The sequence below is a fragment of the Pygocentrus nattereri genome, chromosome 20 (genome assembly GCF_015220715.1).
Source record: "Pygocentrus nattereri isolate fPygNat1 chromosome 20, fPygNat1.pri, whole genome shotgun sequence".
NCBI classification, from domain to species: Eukaryota; Metazoa; Chordata; class Actinopteri; order Characiformes; family Serrasalmidae; genus Pygocentrus; species Pygocentrus nattereri.
In genome coordinates this window covers 16,043,097-16,055,213 of record NC_051230.1, presented here as the reverse complement: position 1 = coordinate 16,055,213, position 12,117 = coordinate 16,043,097, and the positions used below count along the sequence as shown (strand labels likewise).

The following is a 12,117-nucleotide window of genomic DNA, read 5'->3' as shown; positions in this document are numbered from 1 at the left end:
TTTTTGCCAGATGATGATAATGCATTTTTCCTTAGCTAGTTTAATGAAAATGGCTACAGTATGTTCCTCGTGTATGCTGGTAACATTCTTCTCTTTCTTTATCCACTAAACGTCTCTAAACTCATCATGGCTGATGTGTTTTTGGGAGCTGCTCTGTTTTGATTGGCTTTCAGAACTGAATCTTTTAAATTTAACTGGGCTTTCTTCTAATTGGTTGATAAGCTGATACACATGTATTTTTGCTCTCTAATGGATATGAAAAATGAAGGGACTGAAGGAAAAGTACTTCATTACAAATGAACTCAAGTAAAAGTAAAAGTACTGTGATGTAACTCTTGTAATGTGGAGCAAGGTTGCGGACACGTATGCGGAGAAAAGCGACTTTTATTGTGGGCAAATCCAAAACCAGGATCAAGACAGTCCAGGTTCATGTAGCCAACACGGATAGATTCGGGTACAGACATGATGAGAAACACACCAAACAAATCCTAAACATCAAACACCAAACATCCAAACAGGAAAACACAGGCTTTAATTACATAAGGGTGAATGAGGAACAGGCGGGAACACAGGTGGAAACAATCAGGGGTGGAGTCACGAAACGAGGGGGCTGGACTAAAAAAAACAAAACAAAGAACACATGGGCTAAGCCAAAACACAACACGAACACATGGACAGGATTGGGAGGGGCCAATCGTAACAATTCTACTCAAAAAAGTGCCATTACAGGGGGAAAGTACTCAAATACTGAAACAGGACTAAATGTAATTTGTTACTTTCCACCACAGGAAATGTAGACAGCTACATACACAACAATGAACTTACACATCTTTTTAGTTTTTATTCATTTTTTTTTAACTTTCTATGGGACTATTTACCAATCATAGGTCAGTATCTCAGGCTTCGGGCAGTGTTTACATAAATATTTTGTATTGTGACTTTGTGAGTTAGCATTTAGTGGCATTAAAAGACACTAAACAGTCTGTCAATACTGGGTCTATCTAGCATGAAAGTATATTCTGCACCAATGCCTTTTGAGTGTGAGGCAGAGAATACTTGTTCTAGACCTCCATTACTCCATCATCTGTGTCACAGTTCATCTCAGGCCACCTAAGCTAAGCAGAGGCAGTAACCAAAGCTCTGTTTGAGTTGTTAAGCAGACAAGCTGGCTTTTTGCCTGCATGCTGCCTACAGGGAAGGCCAGCAACACATGGCTACCACCACGACCACTAAAACCTTGCATTTTTTTCCTCTCTTTCCTCCTCAAATAGCTCATGCTCCTGCAAATTGCAGCGGTCCCGGTATTTTCGCCCTCTGTAGCCTCATGCTGAGTTTTGTTTGGGCTGAGAGTACTCGGTTGCGTCTCAAAGTGCTGGCAAACATCAACACGTTCTGTGAGAAGAACTGCATAACACATAATTCAGTTCTGGTTTAATGCTAAGCTATTTACGCACACTGCTGAAAAACAGATTGGGTAAGTTGTCAATTTGACGTGGGTTTGGAGTGAAATGCTATGCGGACTGTATGGGAATATAAGCAATTGTTATGTTTATATTTGTCTATATAGGATGACATTCCAGAATTGGCTGAGACTTTTCTGGTGAATCTCACTCGTGTGGAGTTGCTGGGTGGTCAGACTGGTGCTGGACAGCCAAGCATCAGAAGGCCCGGTATGGAGATAGCAGAGGTCACCATTCAAGAAAATGATGATCCCAGAGGGGTCGTTCAGTTCAACGTCTCCAAGGTGAGAAGTTCTTTCTTTCACTTTTAGAGGTATTGCTGTAATTACTGATATATTTATTTTTATTTTATATTACATAATCATTTATATGTAGTTACATTATTGTCTAGTTATATCTATGTAATAAAATGTGATAGATTAAAAATAGTCTTCAATTGTTTCAATGTAAAACAGTGACAGACTAGGGCAGAGATATAAAGGACAAGACTGGTCACACTTGTTCACATTTGTTATTGGCAGATTCTGCACTTCCCACTTTTCTGTTTCTGTTCTGATACCAGTTTCTCCTCTTTAGCGAGATTTGGATGAAGAAAAAATAAACAAAATATGAGACAAGGTGTATCTAGACGTGTCCACCATTGGAGAACCTATGGGCTACTCTTTGCATTTATTTATACCCTTATTTACCCAAGAAAAATGAAACTGATTTAATATACCACACTGTACCATCTGTTCCAAATCATCACTTTAATGTAGAACTGAAAAAATGATTCCAGAAATCCAACAGCTTATTAGGTCATTTGTTTTATCCCATATGCAATGAAAGGTGTCCATATTTTTCAGGATGCTTCTGGAGTAGTGTTTGCTCATGAGGTTCCTCCACCTGGTAATGTCCTTTATCTACCGGTGGTGAGGCAGGCTGGTAGGACTGACAGGATATTGTTGTTCTGGGAAGCTCAACCAGTCATCGCCACCACTGAGGATTTCACCCCATCTTCAGGCAACCTCACCTTTCAAGATGGACAGGTAAAGATTTGAACTATTTTACTAGGGCTGGCCTAATTTCAAATACTACAGTATTTGTTCATTATGTTGGTATTAATTTCTCTATTTAGTATTTAGTATACTTTTTTTTAAGTCGCAAAAAATGTAGCTGAAAAACTAAGTTTAATTAACAAAGGCTAGGCTGAGATAGAGCAGTGATTGGTTTATTTAGGTGTGATGTGAAAAATAAATGCATTATAGCTGGCTTAGTTGAATGCTTCGTAAATTCATGGCAGGTAAACTTGCCACCTCGCCTCAGACAACAACAAACTGTCACTTACCACATGGCCTTTGAAACTAAAATGGCAAAGACGCTTCAGAAATCACACATTAGCCTTTTAAATGGTCAGAAATAGTGCTCAACACAAAATATATCTGATCGTATACCATGGAGGCGTGACAAGTTGAATCAAATAAGTAAGCAGCTGACTGAGCTACATTATATAACTACCTCAGGCGCACACATGAACTCTCCTTTTCTTTTATATTTAGACAGGTTTAAAACAGGTTTAAAACTGGACAGTACAAACAGCACATCTGTTTATTACGAAAAAAATTAAGTTTTTACAGCTGTTTACAAACCTATAAACTTAATCCTAAATGTACCTAATCCGCCTACAAATCCACCTACAAATGTGGTGGATTGTGATTGAAAACCTGTAGATTTGATAAAATCTCATTGGTAAACCCTGACAGTTATGTGTTTGTGTTAGAATCCACCCTCCATTAGTATCAGTGCAGGAGCTGAGCAGCTGCTATTTTAGTGAATTATTTTTAAAATATTTCAGAATGCTAGAAAATAGACTGGATGCATTAAAGGGATTGGGGGTGGGTTGATAATGCGCATTTGGTTACTCGTTTGAAAATACCAACAAATATGCTAGGGGGCAGTCGTGGGCTGGAGGTTAGGGAACTGGCCCTGTGACCAGAAGGTTGCCGGTTCAGTCCCCAGCGCTGACAGTCCATGACTGTCCTTGAGCAAGATCCAATCGCTCCCCAGGTGCTGTGGATAGGGCTGCCCACCCTTCCGGGCAAGTGTGCTCATTGCCCCGTTGTGTGTGTGTGGTCACTAGTGTGTGTATGTGGTGTTTCACTTCACGGATGGATTAAATGTGGAGGTGAAAGTTCCCTGTTTGTGGGATTAATAAAGTGCCACTTAAAGCCTGTAAAGTGCTGTTTGGGCCAGCCCCAAGTTTTTCATATGTGTAATCTTAAACTGTAATTTTGTAGGAGAAGTAAAATTATTTTCTTAATTTTAATGTACATTCATGTAATAAGATGTTTCCTAAGTATTTTTGGAGCAGCTACTTGTAATAAAATATCACTATGATGTCAAGGAAAGTAAGAGTAAAGTGTAATCAAATACAAAATGTGGAAAAAAATGTATTTCTTAATGACAGTGACAAATTATTGGTCTGCATGTATACAGTGGTTGTTTCTTATGTGCAAGGAACTGGTGCTTGTACTAATTAATACATTTCTTCTGCTTTTATAGGCAAGTGCCATAATTGAGATCACCATTTTTGATGACGCCATTGTGGAGCCCATGGAATCGTTTCTTGTAAAGCTCACTCGAGTGACTGGAGGCGCTAGACTGGGTGCTGACACTTCTGTTGTGATCAACATCCCTGCCAACGATTCACCGTTGGGTCGCTTTGGATTCCAGGAGCTAACAGTAAATCTAAAATACTTATCTTGAACCATAACACCCTGTGTCGATCCTTTCAACCTTCCTGCCCAACCATGTGCTTTTAAATGATGCTCTTGTTCTCCAGGTTACCATCTCTGAGCCACAGTTTGCTGATGATCCTGCTTCCATGGCGAATCTAACAGTAGTGCGAAGTTCAGGGGGTGTAGGAACGGTCTATCTGATCTGGCTTCTTGAGCAGAAGGGAAGAGATGACCTCCAACCTTTTAACGGAACTCTTGTCTTTAATGGGGTATGTTGAGGGCCTACCAGTACAATTCATTGGTTATCCATTACTGTTGTTTTTTATATTATTTGAATATATTGATGTAATTACATTCAGCTGTTTACATTTAATTTACATTCAGTATCGTCAGATTCTCTACTTTCAACTTTCCTTCCTCTTTTTGTGTGGATGTCAAATAATGACAAAACGTAGCAGAAGATAAAAAAGATGATTTTACTTTCTGCACAATAAACAGTAAAGTCATCAAATTGGAGTCATAATGCAATTTTTATATCTTCTACTTATAAACATAAATGTGGTGTTGAGTGAAAGTTTAGAAACTGCACTTTCCACAAAATGTCTCTGCTCTTTCAATGAGCCATGCATGAGAAACAATTCATATGAAATGCTTTTTTTATTAGTGATGATATTTGCAACTTCTGAGGACAATCATAAGTGAGGTAGATTTGAAACAAATCTAGATGGACTACATCAACATCACTGCATATTGATATGGACTTTCTAGGCTCAAAGTATGATCTACTGCATAATTCAACAGCATCCAGAGATGCAGTCATAATTGTGATACAGATCTTTATAATGTGCTGTGTTTAGACTGAATCGAGGAAGACTCTGGTGATCCAGGCTTTGGCTGATGCTAATCTGGAGGGGGAGGAGAGATTCACTGTCCAGCTTCTGTCTGCAGAAAATGAGGCCGTCATCGATCCAACGAGAAGTCAGTCATTACACTTTTACACACATTACACACTTTTCTGTCAATTTCATTTGTATTGTTATATCAAAGTTCTTTTATATAGTACTTTTAAAAAATCAGAGACCCTTTTTTAATTTAATTTCCAGTTATCATAGCCATTAAATACAGGCTATTAATTTTTCAGGACCTATTTCTAATGGGATTAGATAACAAGGGAAACATCAAAAAGAAAGTGAAAAAATAAGTGAAAAATTGCTGTTTAAAAACTGATTAAAAATTCAGAGAACAAGTGTGTAAGACCTAGTAGCCCCCTAAACCTGTCACCATCAGATAAACAGTACTTAAAGCTTTCAACTTTGAGAGAGAGGAGAAAGTAAATCATTGTTTGGGACCATTTTTCCACTGTGACAAGACAACACAACGTAGGTCTGAAAGACATTGTAGCTATCAAGAAGTCATTACTACAGAGCCCTGCTGCTGACATGGAGTACAATCAAAAGTAATTCATGCCCTTGACCAAACAAGGTGTTGCCACGACTCAGTAAGGTATGGGAATGAGATAATTAAACCTTGAACACAGCTTAATAAACCATGATCTCGTTCCCACACCTTACTAAGTCATGGCCATGACTTAATTATCTTGATCCCTTAATAAGTTGTGGCCATGCATTATTTTTATGTATATGTAATGTCACCAGCAGGGCTCAATACAATAATGAGAAAAGGAAAGAGACCAACAAGAAGAAGAAACTGCTGGTGTTCTCAGAGCAATGGACTCGTCACCCCAGAGTTCAGTCTTCAACATTATTGAATGTGTTTGAGATTATGTGGATAATGAGAAGCAGAAAATGCAACCAACTTCTAAGATTAAACTTTTGAGGTGTTTACAAGAAGCATAAAAAATTGAAAACTGAAAGCAAGTTTACTGGAAACAAATGTAAACTGTAAGAAAGGTGACAGTGTTTTTTTTTTTTTTTTCCTGAGGCTGAAAAATAAATAGCTTATACTTAATGACCGAAATAAAATAAATAAATAGAAGATCCCTGACTTTCACACAGTTCTGTATGGAATATGCTGAAGAATGCATATGAAAATAATTAGCTAATTAGCTAACTTGTGCTGGCATGGGCTGTTAGGGGCTGAACAGCTTTGCTTTTTCCATCTAGCAAGTAAAAGGTGCACATCGCCACCTAGTGTACAGAAGTAGTAATTGTTCATAGTTCAGTCTTTTATTGCTAATACCAGATTGTTGAAGAGAACAGCATAATTATCAACATCGAAAACAGCTCAAGCTTTTTTATCAATATTAAATGTTTGACTTTGATAATCATCGATTCATCACCCAGTCCAACATTAATTTTTCCTGTCCTTCTTTACATTAGACATTGCCACAGTTGTGATTAGGGCAGACCGTGGAGCCCTAGGAATTGTTGGCATAGCTGACTCCTCCAGGAATGTCCTTATTGGAGAACCTCAGGGTTCTTACAATGGCACAGCTCTGATCAGGTACACCTTTATTTTCTGATTTTTGTCATGTTTTTGTGGATTCATAACTCAGGTCAGCACAGAGTCATTATTGTGAGGTCTCTATATGGTGTTTATTGCAGTCTTGTCAGGGGGCCAGGCATTTTTGGTGAGATTGAGATATACTGGAACATCACCCCAGCCATATCCTCTGAGTTTTTGGAGATCTCAGGCAAGGTGATCATGAGAGACCGTCAGTCTGCTGCCACCATTCAGCTGAAGGTAAATCTAGACTGAGCAAAAAAGCAGCCTTTGTTTCTTTTTGTAGTCCAAGTTTTAATAATGAAGATTTTACTGTTAATTTGTGTATTATTTCTTGAGTACAATCACTGTCAGTTTTTAGAATGTGACATTTGCTTACATTGTGTTTCGGAGATGTTGTTGACTTGACTTTAAGAAGTGAATTTAATCAAGTTTATATAATAGCATGGTTAGCCCATTTGCAGTCTGAAGCACATTTCTAAGATTAAAGCAAGATTTCAGTAAAACCAGATCAATGATGTTCAATGATAACCTAGAAAAATAATTTCTAGAAGTGCATATTAACAAATGAACAAAATAGCATAGTTTTTAAAAGCGCATTTGTAACAACCTCATTTCTGCTCTGAAGCACATTTCTAAGATTTAACCGATAGTTTAATAAAAAAATAACAAACCCACAGAGTTTTGCTCTTTCCTCCTCCTATATACTGTATAATGATTTAACCTCTTGTGCTCCGGGGTATATTTTGGTTTGTTCATCTGAATTTACACGATCACATGGCAAATTATTAAGCAACTGTAAATTTTTATGAATTTATTAGTTTTTTGTAAATGTTCCCATCAAATGAACAGAAAAATGTGTTTTATGATCATACACATATTGTTATATGCTTACAATTTCCTGCTGAAAGCCAAAAATATTAGACACTCTATGTATTTTTTAATAATATTTTTTTTATAATTTTTTTTTTAATAAAAATAATTTTTACAGAGTATATCGCTGAAGAGATGCCATCTGTTTATAGCCCGGTTTATAGCCCAGATTTGTGGAAAAATTCAGCTTGTTTTATTATAAGGGTTTAAAGTTACACCACCCATCTACTTGACTGGAAAGAAGACGGTGACAGCTCTCATATGACACCACATTTTGAATGTAGCTTATGAAATATGAAAGTTATGAAGAATACAACAAAGTGCGTTTTGTAGCCACCGGTTGTTCTAAGGAGTTTAAGAGGCTACAAACATATTTTCCACTGAGTACAATGCTAGTTGGAGCAATATAAGCCTTGCTTACCTGTTAGCTGCATTAACTTAAAGGATTAGTTTAAAATGAAATTCACAGCTTTTCAGGTACTCCAGATATAGTCAGTTAGTCAAGACATGTTTGGTATCCAAATTTTACTTCCTTAGTTTAGCATTGGAGCTATTAGGCATACTGCCAACAAACACTAGATGTCAATAGTCACCCAGATTTTGTTCATAAATCACCTGCTCGCAATGTGAACGTGCCTTTGTTAAAGTTACACAGACCGGCTGATGTAGTTTAGAACACAGCATTTTGAATTGTTAAAATGAAGAAAACTTCACAGGTTAGCTGAACACTGTGGTCTAAAATGTTGTTTAGCTACACAGCACAGTTTTATTCATTTTTGATGGCTCATAGTAACTAATACTCTGCACCAAACCACATCAAAAAGTCTACACAACCTTAATGAGCACCCAGATGCCTTTGAAACAGGTTGAGACATGTTTTGTATTCACGATTTGGATGACCATTGACTTTTAGTGTTTTTTAGCAACATTATAGACTAGCTAAACTGAAGAAGCAAAATTAAGACACTGAGCATATATAAGGAAAATTATATGTTTTTCCAAACCACTCCTGTTTTGGAAAAAGTGCAAAATTAAAGAAGCATTCATGAGACTCTAAACTGACTACATTTGTGGTAAAGGGAAATGATCTGAATTTGATATACTGTCGTATTTTCTGCCAAATTTGTACCTTTCCCATCTAAAGTGATAAATGTCTTTCCTCATGCAGGCTCTGGATGATGACGTTCCGGAGGAGCGGCGTGTGTATGAGCTGAGCCTCATGTCCCTGACTCCCGGCTCAGAGATCAGCCCCAGCAGACAGCGTGCCACCATCACCATGGCAGCCAGTGACCTGCCCTATGGCCTGTTCTCCTTCTCCCAGCCGTCCCTCAGCGCCTCAGAGGATGATAGATCCGTGAGAGTCTACCCTTTACCTATAATGCTGCACCTACTACACATAAAATTGTTTTATGTGGTATTTACATACAGTGGACTGGAGAAAAACTGGAGAAAAACTTATATTGTTAAATAGTAAATATAGTGTTACTTTATTTCACATTGAGGGATCATAGTAACAATTTAAAAAATACAAAAAAGTACGATTACTATTTATTATAGTGGAAAACATGCAATTTGACTAGAATGTTCAAACATTAGTATGCAACTGTATTGCAGATGTCAGTTTATTCACTTTTATTCAATGAACAGGTCAAGAATAAGACATATGCTTATAACCCATTACAGTTAAAAATTAAAGATGTAGGATCCTACTTTTTTTTCAATTTACAATTGTTTGTAATGTACAATTACAATTTACAATTGTGTTTGATATTATATACTGAAAACAGCCATAATTAATTTTTACAAGACTGTTTTGCAACCTCTCTTTATCCTTTAGAATCAAACAGCCTGTTTTAGGTACTGTGCCTTTAAGCCTGCCCTGTGTACTTTCAAAAAGCAGTCTAGCAAAAACACATCTCATGACTTCAGTCCAAACCACTCATACCGTTCTAGGCAGAATATTCAGATCAATGTAAATGTGCTGGACTTCATGATATCACAAAAACAATGACTTCAACATGAGCTGTTTTTGCAGCATCAGTTAATATTTTTAAACAACAAACATAAGAATACTGTTTAACTAACAAACAGAACACAGCTGTTAAGGTAAACCAGTAAATTAAAGGAAAATAAAAAAAATCTGCATAATTAAATATTTGATATATAAAGAAATGTATTAAGTTTTTTAAAGTGCAGTTGTTCATTATAAATCTAAAAATTACTGTTTTTCTCACAATACCCTGCTTGTTCCTCTCCACCATGAATGTATTTTAAAGGCACATTTTAGTCCAAAAACAGATCATAAAACAAAAACTACTATAAAATAATGTTTCAGCCATAATATCTGTAACTATTCCATGTTCTAACTTTCTGTGAGCCAGCTTTTAGAGGCATTAAACACTTCAGATATCTGGTTCCTATCACTACCACTGTGAACATTTCTCAGCAGGATTTTCTGAAATTACTCTGTTGACTTTGTTTGCATTTGAATGATTATTTGTACAGAAATAAAAATAAGAACAGTGAAAACGGTCAAAGTTGCAATTACTTATATAAATAGTGCTGATAGGGCTAAATAATGGCAACATCCTGTTAGAATTAGGCTAGCCACAGCAGAGTAGCGTTATTTTTTCCCATAACTTTTTCTTTCTATCAAATGCGTGGTAGACCCCTATAAACATTCAATTTGTGTTACATAAATCTAATAGATTATAGGTGATTTTATAGATAACATCAGTTATTGATAAATTGTTGACCAGAGGCTGAGGTTGTTCCCTTTGTAAAAAATAGCATTCAGACCACAGGAAAGGGTCAAATATATATAGATCTCTACAGATGATCCAGCTTATCACTGTTCTGTGTTTTGTTCTACCAAAGGCAAATGTTACAGTGGTTCGTTCCATGGGGCTGCTGGGCAGTGTCTGGGTCAGCTACCACACAGAGGGTCGAAGTGCAGTGAGCGGACTGGACTTTGAACAGTCCTCAGGCAGACTGTTGTTCGGTCTAGGAGACACCTTCAGAGTCATCACTCTGAAGATCCTGGATGATTTGCTTGCTGAGGGACCCGAAGAGTTCTATCTCAACATTACCCAAGTGCAGCTCCTCAATGACAAGTAAAGAGCCTCATCATCCATTCAGTATAGTGATAGTGAAAAAACCTTATACACAATTTGCCTCTTACACAAAATCTGATCCAGCATGTTTGGTGTCTAAAATGTGTTTCTTTAGTTTTTCCCTGGAGATATAAAATGAACAAGTAATGGATATTTACAGTACTGTGCAAAAGTCGGAGACCATTTTTTTAAGTTCCAGTCAAAACGGCCATTATTCTTTTTTGAGCATCAGGAAAATGTGGAAATCATATATATATACTGAAAAATAACTTATACATGACTGTATTAACTGGAATTAAAGAAATAGTCTCTGACTCCAGCACAGTACTGCGTATCTCACCAATTAACATCTGTCTCAAATAGACTTGCCTAAGTGCAATGTATGAACTACTGTTATCTATAAAAATGGAAAATTGAGGATACAAGATCCTGATGTTACATAGCTAACAATTTGATATTGTTAGCTATGTAACATATTTCTATGTGAATGTGTTTTTCTTTCGCTGTGCATCATCATCATCATCATACTTTCCTGCTGTGCCCAGTGCTCTGGACTTTACCATAAAGGAACAGGGTTTACAGATAGATCAGCCTCCAGCCATTGGCAACCTCTCTTCCATCATGATTGTCATACAGAAGAATGACAATGTCGAGGGCATCCTGGAGTTTCACCCCTCCTACACAAATATTACTGGTACATAGACACACACTAGCTCACAAATATATCTTACTATTATATCTATTATTGTTGACATTGTCTGTCTTTCTTCACTCTTACTCTCAGTTGAGGAGGACATTGGCACTCTGTCTATCCCTGTCCTGAGGAGAGTGGGCGCATACGGACAGGTCACTGCTGATTTCATCACAAGAGGCATAACAGCCCAGCCTGGCTCAGACTACATTCTGCCTAATGGCACCATCACCTTCAGACATGGCCAGAACCTCAGCCACATCAACATCTCCATAGTGGATGATCTAGACAGGTAAGCAATGTGATAGTTTAAAACTTTTCTCCTCCTCCTGTAAAGTTACTTTTTTCTTTTGACAATGATATACTGTATATACACACTGATTGTGTACTACATTAAGGACACCACCTTCTACCTACTACACTCATCGTCCATTTTATCAGCTCCACTTACCTTATAGGTGCACTTTGTAGTTCTACAATAAAAGACTGTAGGTCACTTGTTTCTCTGCATACTTTGTTACCCCTTTTACCCTGTTCTTCAATGGTCTAACCCCCCACAGGACCACCACAGAGCAGGCAGTATTTGAGTTTTTGAACACCTCAAACTCCAGTAGCACTGCTGTGTCTGAGCCACTCATACCAGTGCAACACACACTTAACACATAACCACCACATCAGTGTCACTGCAGTGCTGAGAATGATCCACCATCCAAATAATGCCTGCTCTTGGTGATCCTGTGGGGTCCTGACCATTGTAGAACAGTTTAAAAGGGGTTAACGAAGTATGCAGTGAAACAGAT

The 12,117-nt window shown here is 37.4% G+C and overlaps 1 protein-coding gene across 2 annotated transcripts in view; it reads left to right on the top strand.

The window, feature by feature from the left end:
- The window catches only part of adgrv1 (adhesion G protein-coupled receptor V1), a 241,446-nt gene that overhangs the window by 118,654 nt on the left and 110,675 nt on the right, over positions 1-12,117 (top strand). For both annotated transcript variants that reach the window (XM_017695589.2, XM_037531691.1), the window contains 11 exons: positions 1,568-1,744; positions 2,306-2,488; positions 4,002-4,181; positions 4,282-4,446; positions 5,035-5,155; positions 6,517-6,640; positions 6,742-6,880; positions 8,682-8,867; positions 10,391-10,626; positions 11,172-11,320; positions 11,411-11,609. In XM_017695589.2, coding sequence (XP_017551078.2) covers positions 1,568-1,744; positions 2,306-2,488; positions 4,002-4,181; positions 4,282-4,446; positions 5,035-5,155; positions 6,517-6,640; positions 6,742-6,880; positions 8,682-8,867; positions 10,391-10,626; positions 11,172-11,320; positions 11,411-11,609 — 1,859 coding nt within the window. The remainder of the gene's footprint in view (positions 1-1,567; positions 1,745-2,305; positions 2,489-4,001; positions 4,182-4,281; positions 4,447-5,034; positions 5,156-6,516; positions 6,641-6,741; positions 6,881-8,681; positions 8,868-10,390; positions 10,627-11,171; positions 11,321-11,410; positions 11,610-12,117) is intronic.